This window comes from Pempheris klunzingeri, chromosome 10, assembly GCF_042242105.1.
Source record: "Pempheris klunzingeri isolate RE-2024b chromosome 10, fPemKlu1.hap1, whole genome shotgun sequence".
Classification (NCBI taxonomy): Eukaryota; Metazoa; Chordata; class Actinopteri; order Acropomatiformes; family Pempheridae; genus Pempheris; species Pempheris klunzingeri.
Genome location: NC_092021.1, coordinates 7,571,529 through 7,587,674, shown reverse-complemented (window position 1 = coordinate 7,587,674; position 16,146 = coordinate 7,571,529). Strand labels below are relative to the sequence as shown.

General features: G+C 42.0%; 1 protein-coding gene across 5 annotated transcripts in view; it reads right to left on the bottom strand.

Moving 5' to 3' along the window:
• The window catches only part of tns1b (tensin 1b), a 147,887-nt gene that overhangs the window by 128,353 nt on the left and 3,388 nt on the right, over positions 1–16,146 (bottom strand). The window contains exon 1 of one of the 5 annotated variants that reach the window (XM_070838551.1): positions 4,340–4,448. The exons of the other annotated variants lie outside the window; for them this stretch is intronic. Within the exon in view, the coding sequence (XP_070694652.1) occupies positions 4,340–4,354 (15 nt within the window). The 5' untranslated portion in view covers positions 4,355–4,448. Of the gene's footprint in view, positions 1–4,339; positions 4,449–16,146 lie in introns of those variants that run through there. 5 annotated transcript variants of the gene reach the window in all.

Here is a 16,146-nt window from a genome sequence, read left to right as displayed (position 1 = left end):
TCTGGGAGCAGTGAAAGAACAATGAATATAAGGGGTAACCGTGAATTCCCAGCAATTAAAATGAAGCTGTAAATAGAAATAACAATGCAGACCCTTTCCGGCTGATGTTACGAATGAAAGAAAGATGCAGATCAAAAAAGTGACTATGCGTGTGGGGGTGAGAAAAATGTACTCAGCAATAGTGTGCTGGTGCATTTGTAGCCGTCAGGGGTGGACTGATGAAGATTGGCAGTCTCAGACCAATCATAAATGGCCCATGGAGCCTCTGTACATGCCTGCATTCTGAGCAATTAGACTGAGCACCCCACCGGTGACTGGGGCCAGCAAATGACGAGCATGTTTAGTTGATTTTATTAGATAAAGTGGTGGGCACAGGCCATGAATTGTTCTAACAATATTGAAAACTATGTCAATACTGAAGAAGAGAACAAGACAAAAGAGAGCAAGTTTGTAAAAAGGCACGAAAGATTGAGATTGGCCAGAGTTAAAGCCCCTGACACCTCCCTCCATACACACAAACTGAAAGGTGTAAAATTATGAGGTGGATTTATGATTTTAAATTCTGCTGATAACATCTGCAGTTTAACTTCTTTGTTGTCATGAGGCAATTTTCCATGAAAGAATTCAGAGTATCAAAGCAGCACATTTGGCTCTGGCAACCGTCAGGTTAGCGTCTCTCCACATTAGAATCTCATTACAGAAGAATAAAGAGTAACCTTGATCTAGATCAGCCACACAGGAAGCTTCCTTCTTTGTTTCCTTTCAGGGGAAATGGGAGAAGGAAGCCTCTGAGTTTTGGGTGAAATAGCTGCAAGATAGGTATTCTTCGCTGCTTCCTGTTTTTTGCAGTCTTTTCCATATTTACGTTCAAAACTTGTAGCACGGTGAGAAGTGAAACTGTGATGGTGTATAGTGCTGACTGCTCATCCAGCTCATGCCCCAATGCAGCGTTGCATCCATCTTTTTACTGAGAGTTACATACACAGCCCAGCAGGCGTAATGAAAGGGGAAACGTGTACTCACAAATGAATAGTTCTTGCTCTTAGACTACCCATTTGTGCATCATATAACACTGTGTTGCCTTTGATTAATGCATTGTAAATTGTGGGACAATGGAAAATCTAATCTACCAGTAAATGAGCCATTTATTCAATGCAGTTTTGTTATGATTTTCTATAGAGACATGGATTTACTTTGAATGTCAGAAGAAATGGTTTTAACAACACTGTGTTTAAATGGTCAGCCGTTGGGCATAAATGTTACAGCCTAACGTTGTTTCTCTTTATGTTCTGGGTGCATGAATAATGAATCTGAAAGTGACAATTAAGTTATTAGTAAATGCAGATTAGCAACTGAGAGCACCGATTGCCAATCTGTGCACATAAGGGTGCCAGCCAACTAGCTTGTGAAAGTGAAACTTGGTAAATCAGATTTCGGCGTAGTCTCAGCACTAGACCACTCTCTACACAATGCTGGCAGAGGGACAGAGATGTTTCAGAGAAGGAGCGGGGACAACATCATGCGCACTTCCTGCCTCTCTGCCGTTCAAACAATGGGCTGGTTTCAAGTCTCAGTCTGCCAACATCAGGTCTGTTGTCCGTTCTAGGAAACCAGACAAGAGGTTAGGGAGTTGAGGGTCATTGTTCCTGCCAGAATAAAAGGGGAAATGGCCGGTCATGGTAATGGGGGGGGCTGACAGATGTTTTAGTCACAGCTGGTGGTATCTATTCATCATTTTAACTTGATTTTACCCATCAATAACATGCAATGTAATTCTAAAAGCACCAAGTGGGCTACATTCTACATTTTCATATTTTATTTCATATTTGACATTTTGGTGGAGCTATAAAATAATATTAGTTGCTGTTCTTTGTGGAACATCAAGTCAACATTAAACATGAAGCACTGACCAGAGTTGGTATTCAATAGCCAGTGGCGGTTGGCCACAGCCTCCTCATCAGACTTATTACATGCAGACACAGAGCCTCACTGCAGGCTGCAAGCCGAGCTCTCCCCACATCCCATATTTCAGACGTGTTTCAGCTGTCAATTTCACAGTGCCAAGGTTTAGCTGAGCCTCAGTGACATCATGCTGCTGGTTTACACCCTGCATGCACATGGCCGCTGTTAAACAACTATTCCCATAATGCAAATTGACATCCAGAGTTAGCTGCAAAGGCAGAACAAATTTATAATGAAGTTAACTAATAGCCTATAATAACATGTGCATTGGAGTCCCATTTGTTTAAGTATCACATTTCATGTTACTGCCCCCAACAAAGTGGCTGTGATTAATGCAGTAATTATCTACTGCCCCTCCCACTATTGATCCATAGCGTCCATTTTTTGGATTAAGAGCTTGGCAAATGTAAGCACATGGCAGAAAGCCATAGGAAATTGAGTGTAAGCTCATTTCATCTTTGAAAATAGTAAAGAGATGTTGCTCTATCTTAAGTCAGCAGATGGAAACCGTTTTGGCAAATTGGGAAACATGGGGAATTTAAGTCCGGATTGGTGACAAAATGGAGCTCACAATAAGCTATCCTGTTTTAAGAAAAGCCTCCTCAGGCAGAAGGAGGCACAAAGAACTACAAAGCTCCCTGGGCACAGGTTCAAATCTCAATGACTGCATGCAAGTGATACAGCAACCCTAAGCTACAGTATAATAATGTGGCCTGGTGAGAAATGATAAAGAATATTCAGAATTTGATGCCATGAGTGGTAAAAATTTGGAAAAATGCATTTGTTTTTCCAGAACCATTAAATATTTTAGTGAATCAAGACCCCAAAGTTTCAGCAGACTGATTCTAAAATCTGAGGAATTTCCTACATATTTGGAAATGGATGTGATCTCTAATGATCCAATACATCAGACATGAATCAGAAGTTAACAAAAAAAAAAAGATTCTTCCACAGCTTACTTCTTTGCGGGGGAGTAAATTATGAATTCCAAAAGGGAAGGGGTGAGCTATTTAACCTTTAATTATAATCTTCAGAAGAACCCGCCAAAGCCCCTACAAAGAACATTTCACCTTTTGAGCAGTAATTAACCGGCCTCACACACCAAAGGCCTTCGAGCAATCATCAGCTGCCTAATAAAAGCCCAAACAGGGCAGAAATGAACAGAATGTAGGCCAAGGTGATGAAAAGGTATGGATCTTTCTTCGCATGGTAGAAACACTAGGGGACCACCCATGGAGTATACATGTACTCTAGACTGTATAGCCATTCCTTATAACACATTCTAACACTCCTCTTCCTCATGTAACTGACATGTAGTCATTCAATAAGTGAAATTTATAAAAACAGCCACTTCATGTCCATCCATCCATCCATCCATCCATCGTCTGTCCTTAAGGGTCACTATAGGTCCAATGAAGGTTAATTAAAGAGGCCTGGTGTTTTCTCAGAGCAGAAAACCAGCTGAGGCTGACCGAAGAGTCAATGACAGACATGGGCCCACCTCCAGTGATGAGAAGACAGCCCCTTGTAAAACAGTCATCAGTGTGAAAGTTACTGCATTCTGCTTGGCCATAAAGTAATTAGCTGTCCGGACACCTCCAAGAGTGACGCCTCCACGTCAGAGGACAGGACAGACAGAGGAGGAGAGACATACGAGCAAATGGATGCAGCACAGACCGTCTCTGTCGGAGGTCAGAACGCAGTCAGCTACATAAAGGCAAAGTCTGCCTGTCATAAAATATCTGTTTTATCAGGTTAAAACACCAACATCATCTTTAATAGAACCTGGCATAAAGAGCTTTTCATCTCCGCTACGTGGACACTAAACTGTCCTCAGCGAAGGACAAATTAAAAAGGACAGAAACACAGACTGTCTCTTAAATAGCTTTAGATCATCCTGTTTGGGTCTTGAGGCTGCATAGCACTGCAAACAGTACATTTAGAACTTTCATTTAGAACTTTGATTACTTGCAAATGTTGAAAGCTAAACCTAGCCAGAGTCAATAAGGGTTTAGAACAAATTCTGATTCAGTAAGTGGATTTAATACCGATATTAGATTTGATAAAATGTTGTGCCCCAAACCTGTCAATAAGGTGGTTTTCATGGCTCACTGACATAACTGGGAAACAGCTGCAGCGAAAAAGGCAGGAAATCAATCTAAAAACCTGTGGTGTTCTTGGAAAATGGTCACTCCAATAAGCGGAGTGGCATTAAATAAAGTGGCACATTCATAAACATGCTAAAGCAGGAAAAAACACCAGCACAGTCCTTTGACTCAGCTTGAACATTGCGTGTGCTGGGGCTGGACTGACCTCGGCATGGGAGCGAATCCCTGACCACCCACAGTTACAAATGACATGTTGCAACAGCACTCACCAGCCAGAGGGACATCGCAGAGTTGTCTTTGAAGACACCTGGGCCAGTAATTCCCTTTCACAGATCCACAGCTTTCTTTAACACCGAGCTAGCCCGACTCGGATTAACAAGACCGAATGTTATTGTCCCGCAAAGTTGGATGCACTGACCAAAGAGAGCCCAGCAGTCTGGCCCTTATCCTGACATACTTCCTGAGCTGCATTGTTAGCAAGGGGAGAGGAAACACACACACACACACACACACACTATGGAAAGTCGGTGTCAAGAGATCATAACATGGAAAGTGAGAATACCAGGAGCTGTTGTTTGCTCTCTGAGATTTTCTGTGTCTTGTGCTTTTGCCAAGGTCAGCGTTTGAGCCATAAACAGAGAGAACTTTATGACAAGAAAATACTGGCTCTCTGTTAGCAGAACAAAGAAACTCCTCCAGTTGCTTCCAGGTATCAAGTAATTTATAGAAACTGTAAATCTTACCACAGAAAAAACTCTTTCATATACTGTATGCTCAATGATTGAAAGTAAAGCTTCTGAGATGGAATTTAAATCTGTGTTCTCACTTGAGGCTGCATTCACTGATTTTTTTTTTTTGAAGAACTCGACAACAAGCCTGGCATGAAGTTGCTATGACTAACACAGCAGTGTCAAAATACCAATATGCACGTCGGACACGGGTGTCTTGTTTCTGTCAAATGTAAGTTCAGTATTCACTCTCCTCCTCTGCTCTCAGGTGTCACAGAGGAAAACAAACAAATTTGTTTTTTCATATTTTGCATTCGTGTGCAAGAGTTATGTTGACATGTTAATAGATGCTGCACAGATAAATAAAAATAATGCAACACTGTTAAAGAGACAAAATTCAAAAGTCTAACAATGTTGTAAAAGCAGTAACTCATTGGACCATGTTATTATCAGGACTTAATTTATTCAGTTTTCTCCATGACACCTGGCAGGATTTGGTCTCCTACTGTTGAGAAAAATAATAATGTCCTAAACTAGCTAGGAACATCTAAACATATACGTTTATATGCATTTTAAGTAAAATGAAGATAAAGATAAGTGGCTGTGCCTCTTATACATTTACTTTTCTCCCCACATTTTCCCCACTACAAGACGCAGAAAACTGTTCCAGGCAAATGAACCAAATACACTTGAGGTGCTGGCAGCTGAGGTGAAGAGGTCACCCCTTTACAACGGGTCCCCCCCCAACTAAGTAAATGCCAACTAAATGGGCTTCTGTGTTTTTCCTTTTAAAAAACAGACCCTTGATGGAGACCACCTCAGACCGGACAGATTCACTGCCACTCGTCCATGAGCGAGGAAGGACTTAGGGAGCACAGCAGGCAGGGCACTGAGTAGCGTTAGTACCCGACATTAACATTCTTGCTCCTCTCAACACGACTTTTACAAGGTTTTGAAGGAAGAACACACACACACACAGAGTGCATTAATCCAAGAGGCATAATTCACCTACCACACATTTGTCATTAACTAATCATTAGAAAGCCATTTCTTGTAATACTGAAAACAGTTGAATTCATGTGGTCTGTATAAAAGAGCACAATTCTATCAATGTATTTCTGTAACAACGAACATAATTTTCATAAAGACACAAAGTGCTTTACACGCACATGAAACACATTTTTAAAAATCCCATTGTTAACTGTTCCCAGCCAGCTGAGAATGTGTTTCTGTCCATGCATGTGTATGTAGATGGACGGATCCTAACTGTGTCTGTATTGTAAACACTGTGAAGCCCTGAGCCAAAACCGTATAGGGTTCATTCTTCCTAAAGCCTTTCCAAAACCCCCTCAGCTGGATCAAAGTCTGCGCTGTGTGCTTAGGTTTTAACATGGAGGGGGGGGGGGGTTTACTTTCTAGTGATTGTTATCGCTCCTCGGAGTGCTAAGCCATGAGTGAGGCCTCCGTGAATGCTGCTGCCAAAGGAGTGTCTGACATGTCTGTGTGATGTGTGAGCGGTCCTCCTCGCCATGTGTGCTGGGGATAAGGCAAAGGCATGGGTCTAAATTGGAAGCGCATGTAGCATGAGCTCACACTTGTCTTCTCTGATTAAACCACATGAGCAGCACATTAGAGGGAGCCCTTTCTTTAGTACAGATGACTGTGACAGGTTTACTGCACGCTGACACTGACTGCCCCCTGCTGGTCTCTTCTCACCACAATCTTCGGATGTCGGAGTCATTTGAAGAAAAGACCAAACTTTATGACTTCCTTTTGGTGGTAATCCAATTTGCAGATGTCCATGTAAGTGTTAAGGAGTAATGAATGTAAAACACAATGTAAAGCGCACAGGGTGAGCTCCATCATCTCCTGCAGGATCTCTTAGTGGCGTTCCTGGTAGATTAGAACATCCTTTGGGAATACATGTGCAAGAAATGATGTAGCGTGTGGGATAACACTGACAGATTACAGCAAAATTATAACCCCTAGAGAATTACAATTTATGTGGAGATGATCCTGATGGATAGTAAAAACAACAGCAGAGTTGTGTAAAACCAGTTTTGGACTTGTTTTTTTTTTTTTTTTAAACTTCAGGTGTATTCATTATTGAGGGACTATAAGGCTCCATGAAGCCAACTGTTTTTGCCACTGATCCAAATTTAATTATCATTCGTTGCAAATTAAAGAAAGCAGCCCATCCGGCATCTCCCCGTCACATCCTGCACTGCCTCCTGGAGAACCCAGAGGAGCTCCGAGGTCAGAAGACACGCAGTCTCAGCAGCAAAAACAATCCTGTTTGGAAAAGTGACCCCCTTTAAGGAACACATGGACGAACATTAAATCTTACTTCGAGAAGTGCCAGGTTATAATGGCTGCGCTGTACACCCGCTTGAATACGACTGGCCATTACTAGTCAGCTGAGAGCCACACAGCTGGTGGACAAACCTGGGATTGTGAGGCATGAATGAAGCGGCTAATGCAAGCATGGCGTCAGTGCTCTGCCTGAACAAACGCTGTGCTCTATTCTAGCAAAGCATCCGCACAGAAAGCTCAAAGTTTCAGTTTAATTCCAGCACCGAAATGATCTCCGGGAGGTGAAGAAAACATGTTTTAGGTTTAGAGTCAATAATACCTCTACAAGTTAGTTCCAGGTTGAATTCAGTGTTCCAGGGTCTTTACAAGTACAGTAATACAAAAGTGTGAGTGTTTTTGTGTGTGTGTGTGTGGTGGTGGTAGTGAGGACACCCCGCCTGGCAGCTTCACACACACACACACACACACAGGACACACCCTCCAAACACAGAGCTGAATTTCTTCACAGCACCAACTGTAACCCATGGCGATGGTGAGTCTGCCCAGGAGCCGGGCATTATGCAAACGTAAATCACGCCTGACTGGCCACAAGACTGTGTGTGTGTCCATCGCACGGCTTCACATTTCACCCAAACTTTATTGGTGCCAGTGGCCCTTTGTCTGCTTTAATTGAATTAACTTCTCAGAAACGGACCTTGTTGCAGGAGAGCGATGGGACATCACGCAGCCATCACCTCGGCATGGGAGCTTTTAATGGTGTTTACACTGGAATCAGTCGGTGCTTTAGAAGAAAAGGAGCTTCCCTTTAGCAGATTTTATAACTTGGTAACGTTTTCTTTTTAAGAGCTGCACGGCATGTTTGTCACAGCCTCTGAACATAATAGAATAGCAAACAAACGCTCACCATTGAAAGATTGCTGTCACTTTTCTGTCATTTTATGTCATGTTTCGGCCCCCTGGGATAATTCTCACAAAGAAAGGTCCATTGTTAATACTGGCTGTCATTCCTACTGTGCCAGTCACTTTGAAGGGCTAATATACTTCCAGTCTAAAGACAAAGACATTATTAAAGGCCCCTGAATCTATCAGTTTCTTTCTATTAGCCATGTAGCACTAGTAGGGCTTTCACACCTGCAGGGCTCTGTGCTGGTTCAGGTTCCCAAACCAAATTTTGAACCGGCCAGCGCATTCAAACCAAAAAAAAAAAAAAAAAAAAATTGTTTTGGAACCTGAAAAGTTTATTCTCAGCTGGAACCAAAAAATAGTTGGCTCTTCCTCGCAAACCGTGACATCATCAGTGGGCATGTCAACGACAGCTTGCAGATAATCCAATGCGATTTGCCATTTTGCCGGTGTTGTGTTTACTTCCGCCTGAGTAACGTCCTCCCACTTTGGTTCTGCTTAAACTGGTGTGAACGTGGGCTGGTTCGCCAGAAAGCACCAAGGTTCTGAGACTCCAGAACGGAGCCGGGGCCAGAACCAGAACCGCGTCTGTCTGAAAGCACCACCAGTGAGCACGTTTTCCGCCAAAGTTAGACCACTTCTGGTTGTTTCACATGAAGTAATTCTCTACTTGTGTTTTTGTCTGAGCTCTTCTTGCTGGTTTGACGTTGCTGGAGTTCATCTAGATAAAAGTGATGTCATATATTTCTGTGTACCAATCAGAGTTCATTTAAATGAATACATAATGACAGTCGGGGGGGGTTGTTTACTGTGTGCTCGTGTTGTCATCAAATCTGATGAAACCAAGCCCGCACAGTCGTGACGAAGAGGAATAGCTAAATTTTCATGTGTGAAAACTCTTAATAATTATTTGAACTTCAGCTGGTTGTTTCTTACTAAGTCACGAATGTGATGGCGCGAATAAATTATTTTCATGGCCTTTAAGAACAAACCAGCCTTAACTTGTGTTACCAGAACTGGTCGTTTCTTCCGTTCATCGTCTCAAGAACCAATATGTAACACTGACATGCGTCTTGGTAACAAAAAGTAACAGGCATATTTTGAGCTTGTGCAATCTCAAAATCTAGGGACAACTGCACTATATATTCCATAGTTTAAAAAGATAGAAAAAGTCAATGGCAACGTCCCCACCTGCTGGGTGAAAAACACATTATCACTGAAATCATACTGTCCTGTCATGGGCTCTACTTTGAGGTGTACTTTACAAAACTTCAGATAAAATGCACCATTGTTTTGGCTACAAGCTGCAATTTGAAAGAAGGAATGCATTCACTGTTTATTGGCGCTCTTCCTTTTTCTTTCATGTCTGCTTGTCCCCAGTCAAAGTGGCAGAGACCCACCCAGACCCCAAGCAAACAGTGTTCACGTGGTTTACCCCAGCAGATAAAAAGAGCCGAGGACGCTCAAATGTCTGGCCAGTCTCCGAGATAATGTGAAGCAAACACGTTTCAGTCGTCTTGCTGTGTTACGGGCTTGAACAAACTTGAATTGAACAAGTGGTCTACGGGTGCTTAGAGTTTAGTCAGTATTTGAGCTAGACGCAACCAACTAGGATTTGACAACATAAAGTCAGCATATGCATTCCTGGAAACTTAATTTTCATCTTTAAGTTTCCTTTGAAACATGCGAGTGCTCTATTGTCATGTCTCTGGTAGACGGGTGCTCACAGGTCCTAGAGTTAATAGTCAGCTGGGTCCCATTGCATTGTTGTTCTCAGCGTTATTACGTCCGATTCCCAAGTGGATCTAAAGGGTCTAAAGGATCAGTGGAGCGCAGGAAAAATGGCATGTATTACTAGTCTTTTGGGTCTACTTGTCCTTTTAACATTATTATTATTATTTTGCTACTGCAAGGAGGAGAAAACTTCTGGGAGCCAACAATAGATTTTGGATTCGACACCATAGATGGAAAAATCGTGGATAGAGGTAAAGCTGTTTGCTGTAACTGCCTTACATCACAGTTAGCTTGTCACTCAAGTGAGGCAAAATGATGAAACAATGGCAAATCTGCAACAAAATTTAGAATACGGCTGGCTTCATGGGTTGCATTCAGATTCATCAGAACACATTTTTTTTGTTGGTTTGAATTCATTCGACTTTTTTTGTTTTTGACACAGTGACGCCGGGTCCCTTTCAGATTTGCTCCCATGAAACCCTTTAGTGTCTCACACCTGAGACACCCTGAGGCTTCAACAACACAACATTTCTCTGTATTTGATTGCAGTTCAAAAGGCAATAAAAAGGTGATGACTGGTTAGGAAACATCAATGTGCAAGATGAAAATGCTGGAGCTAAAAATACTATTAATCAAATAATTCCTGCAATCAGCAAATACACAACAACTGTGGAGGGCTGTCTCTTTGGGTAGTATGACTGCAAGCCTCGGCCCCGTGTTTGGCAACTGTACACTATCCCGTGGAAACTAATCTCAGGGTCTAAACGCAAGAATGCAGATGGCAGGTGTTAAAGGATCGGCCGCAGTGGAGCTGTGAGGTAATATAAGACACAAGACAATCGCACAAAATGACAAAGAAATTCCAGGAATGTTATCCGGTGTAGCGATAAGTGTTGCAGTGTAGCGAGCTGCTAACTGATAATGCAGCCATTAAACCAGCTTGCTCGGTTTCATCTAATACCGTTTAAAAGGCGCTTTATCTAACTACAGACTGTTAAATCCATTACCGTTATCTCTGACGAGAGGAGCCCAACCTCTCAGAACAGATGAGGTACAGCAGTTTCACTAATCCTGACGTACGGACGTAATGCTTTGCTACTGGGATTAAATATCATTTACAATGCAAATACTGTATCTAAATAAAGAGTTGGATATCTTAGTGTGTAGATAAAACTAAAAAGGATATATTAGACCTTAGTTATACTTGTGATGATGTATGCTTGAGATTCATCAACTAAGAATATGTACAAATATTCCGATACACACTAATATAGGTCAGTTCCCTACGAAGTCAAACTAGTGTCACAGCTGCAACTTTTCAAAGGTTTGGACTTTACAACAGTGACATGTGCTTTCTGCAACAACACTGACTTGTTCTGGAACTATGAATCAATCTAGCCATCTTATTTTGCCAAGAAGTATAGAACTTGCATACCCAAGGAAATCTTAGACATGGGTTGGTACACAGTTATTAACAGCCCCTGACAACACAATACAATGATGTGGAGGTATTCAGGCTATTTTCAGAGTCATGCCATGAAGGCCTGCCAAGGCAGACAGGCACGCAGAAGGCAAAGAAGTAGCAGATTATGTTCTCAGAACTTCTATGACTACTGTAATGTGAAATGAAGTGGGTTTAAAGGGTAAAACCCCCTCAATTTAGGTAATCCAATCTGCTATTCTTGCAGTCTGGGAAAGTCCATGTAGAACCTAAGAAAGTAGGTCTGTGTCAAGACGAAAGGCTTTAATGCCCAATGCCATATTGTTGCTGTTACTTGAGCCTAATTGCAGCTTATAATGAGGATGTTGAGCACAGCTTATGATTTCGTGCACATTTAGTTACATCAAATTTAAATGTACATACGTTACCATATCAAGATTCCTCATGTTTAGAAGTTGGCCAATTCTTTAAGTCTTAAATATCAACCTCAGTGTCTCGGTGCTAACCCATGCCCTTTAGGTTGTAACTGAGTTCAAATGACCAAAGTGTTTGTTAAAGGAGCATTCATCCATTTTATCCGATAGTCATGGGGGACGGTTACTGTTGCAGGGAATAAACAACTTTTATGGTTAATATTTACATGTGGGAACAGTTGCAATAATGATGTTTTTATGGTTTGTCTGCAGAAGGAGCTTCCTGTTCAAAAATAAAAGGTTAGAAGTCAGAGCTGAGTTGCTCCACTTCAGGTGCAGATGTGCTGGGAGTTTGTTGCTGGTTTTCTGGTAACTTTTCTGACGACAGGTTGATTCCTTTTGTTCTTTTTTTAAACGTCTCATGTTTGCCCTCTTATTTTTTTCTATAGTTTTCGTTCACCACCTCACCTCACAACAAGCCTGAGCTGTACCTCGGCCTTTTTGAGTCCTCCCTCCACTACTCGGCCAATCCTGACAAACATCAGTTTATTCAATGCCAGTCTTAAAACAATACTCCCATGCAATGTGAATTTTGAATCCATCATTGGTAGCTGTAATCCCTCGTCCTCATACTGGCCTTGAAGAGATCCTTTTTTTTTTTTTTAAAAAGATGGAGGATAGAACCTACAGATAGCGTATTCTAATGCTCAACCAAAGCTAAGGCTTCAGCAGTCTGTTTTAGACTAAGTAAGTATCTTACAAAATTATTTCTTTTTAGTGCATTTAGTAAATTTCCTCGTAGTGTTGCCGTCTGTCCACTGCAGCTCATTTAGGAAACGCTGTCCAAACACAAAGGGAAGGGAAGGTTGTATGTAAAGACTTAATATCCCCACTTGACTTGTCTGGCACAGACCGCTGAAGCCTCCTGTTCGCTTCGCACACTCATTATACTTGTGACGAATGAGGAGGTGGGATTTTTTTGCCCCATCACTTTCACTGAAATCATCTTAGGAAAGGATCCCTTCACACATGGACATTACACCATTGCCTGCAATGGATGGATACTACCAGAGATATTACAGGAATAGCCACCCAAGTATAAAAAGACATAACTAAATCTGTAGACAAATTCCCACCATCTCCTATTCGATATCATTTTATCACCTTTACACACGTGAGAGAAAAATAGGATATGTATATTTTCAGCTCTAGTGTGAACGCAGGCCTGGGGGTGCCATAAATAAACTCCCAGCCTGTGTATCTATACGATATAAATGTGTGGCACTCTGCTGGTGCTTGAGTAGGATTTCAGGCGCGTGCAACACATGTGTAGCATCGGGTGCAAGAGTGTGATTTAATTAAAGATTCCTTAGCCTGGCGCATAGGGTGGAACACACCCGCTCTCATTAACAGGGATCAGGACGGGAACATGTGCTGTTTTTTTTAAATGGAGGGCTATTGAGTTTCTTCTCCCCCTCTACTAATAATAACAGCATGACAAACTTTCTCTACAGAACAATCAACTGTTGTGTCCCCTGTATTATCTTTAAGACACTGGAGACACAGATCATACATGAAAAGAGATACGTTTCTTCAAAAACATTAATACAGAAGTACATTAATGTGTTCACAATGCATCTCCACTGCCCAAAGATTACTCTTCCGATCCAGTCTTCCGATTATGATCCAGGGATCCCATTATTTTATCATTTATCTTTTACACAATCAGTGACAGTTTATATGTTCATTAGACACTTTATGGTTACATTTCATAATGCACATTATATTTTCCCTCCCAGTCCAGTGAGAAACCACATTCCAGTGCAAATACCTATGAAATTCCTCCACAGTGGAATGTCCAAGTGTGCAAACCTATCCTTTTAAAAACCAGCGAGGGCAAACTAGCAACAATGATCTGCCTCAGCTTGTTACAAGCATTGGTGCAAAACAAAAAAGAGAAAGAAAATCTGGGTTCTTTCTTCCTGTGTGTATTCAGAGTAAATGCAGCATGTCAAAGGGGGGATTTATTACGTCCGCAAAGAAAAACATTCTCTCGATGATGAAAACATGATTGGGCGACCTGGCTAGCCCAGCCTAACTTCTGCTCCACTGTCAAAGTAATTACCCTTGGAGCCCTATGGCATCCGACCTTGGTGAAAAGACCCCGGGAAAAGAGACTAGCCACAAATATCAACAAAAGACACATTTTGAGGAGAAAGGGATGCGACCTGGGAGAGCCCAGCTCCCTGTCCATCACTCGGAAGTGTTGTGAATGGCTACAAAGGCCCCCAGAGTGAGACTTTGTGGGATTTCGATGTTGCCAAGAGCGAATGCCACTTTGCCTTGCCAAGTATTAGGGAGAAGACAAGAAAATCCCCCCACACATTGAGCAATATCAACAAAACTGCAGCATAAAGGCCACATTCAGGGGGTTACAAAGCCATGGAGGCCGGATGGTATAGGGCTAAACCAAGTGTATTATGTTGCACTGATGCCACAAGGTCTGAGGCACAGAGGTGGAGGTTAGGCCTTTGCTTTACATTCCAAGAAAAGGGGCACACAACCATGACTCTGGGGGAAAATACAGTTGCCCTCTGCCTTAATCTATCATTGCGACTGTCATTCTATCCACTGTGCATTGCCAAGTGCATTAAAGACACTTTAAGAAGCTCAATGAACGCCTTTTGTATCCCATTATCTTCTTGTTCCACAGGCTTTGTGGGCAACGTTACGCATCACTGAATCAGTAATGTCTTGAAAGCCTGTTTGGAAAAGAAATATCCGCTCATCCGATTCACACATTCATTTGACCACGGAGCATTGAAAGTGAAGGCGTTGACTTCCACAGTGGATGAAAAGGTTCATTCCACGCTGACTGTTGGCTCAAGCTGAAGAATTTAACACACATATCTACATTCCTGGACAGCTTTGAGTGTTCTGATGCTGTATGGAACAATCTACGCACTGGAAATGTCACTCCACATTTGCACAAATAAACTGACTGTGATGACTTTCTCTCTCGCATTAAATTTGAATGGTATATTAGTAATCTAAGATCATAATGGTATTTGCTGGTTAGAGCTGGGAGCAGCATGTGAGACAGATGCAGGTTAACAGAAACTACAAATACAACGCAGCATATTCTGCCCAGACTGTCACGTGAAGAAGAGGTCCATTTAAAAACGCTTCCTACTTGGAAAGAAAATGCAGAAATGCCCACAAGAGGTTAAATTCCTGTGTGCATGGGCATTAAAAGGTAAAATGACAGGGGTTAACCTTGCTGAGGCATCACAACCCTCTGCCGGGTCAAGCACACACTGGGCACCTTTCCACAGAGGGACACACAGAGAGGGTCTTGTTCTGAGGCCCATGTGCAGGTCAGTGCCGGCAGGTAGGAGTGAAATGATAGGCCTCCCCAGAGACGCAGCACAGAGGACACACTGTTTCCCCACAGCTAAAGCATCTACTGGAATGCAATATGGGGCAGCAGGTAACTTCAGCGCATACCTTTATCGTAAATCTTCAAATCCAAGGAAAGCCCCCGCCTGCCGTCTGACACTTTGGTGGGAATTCAGAAACGGGGCAGATAGAGAGCTGGACTTGACAGGCATCAAACCGAAATGAGGATTAGTTTCTTAAGGAGGGATGGTCGGCGGTGTTACTTATGCTGACAGTTTGGTCTGCTCGTTACTTGAAACCCACTGAGGGCAACCCACTTCATATTGCTTTAAAATAGTTGTTTTAGTTACCATCATGTCCATCCGTAACACTGAAGATAATCGTAGCCCATTTCTTGTGTACAGCTTTTATATGGGCCTAAACATAAGAATGATTTAAAACATCTTTCATGTCTCATTCTAATTAACACTTACACCACTTTACCGTGTAGTTTACATTAAGGCACGCTAACAACTGAGCCTGTTCTCTTATGTGCTAATTTGTCTATGAATAATTTTTAAAAAAAGAGAGAAAGCCCAGAGCCCATATTTGATTGTGTGATTAATCAAAGTGTGCTTCACAGAAGTGAGATATGAAAAACAGTATATTGGCCAGAAGAGTGTAGATACACCCCAGGGGTGCACACACAAACACTACAAGCAAAAACATGCAGTAAAGAATTGAACACTGAAATCACTGAGCATTCAAAAGAGAGGAATGAAAGCTTTGAATTCATCTTAGAAGTCTATATTTACCGTGTCATGTCCACAAAAGATTAGATTAATCAGAGTGTTTTCTGGCCCCAAAAGGAAGCTAAAAGTTTAGTAGCGGCTCACTGATCAGAAGCTGAAAGCGGGGACAAATCCTGAAGAAATGCAGGCTGTGAAAAACACACTGCACATTTGGATTAAGCAACATTATTTATATTGTAAATGCATGAGCCATACAGCCAAACTCTGCTTTATATTCAATACATGCCACCATCTGTCAGTGCTATCTTAAGATAGACATTGTTCAACATGTATCTACTTTCATGCCAATAAAGCACATGGAGTATATATGTGCAAGCATGCAGACTGTGGACCCCACCTTGTATACGTTTAGCC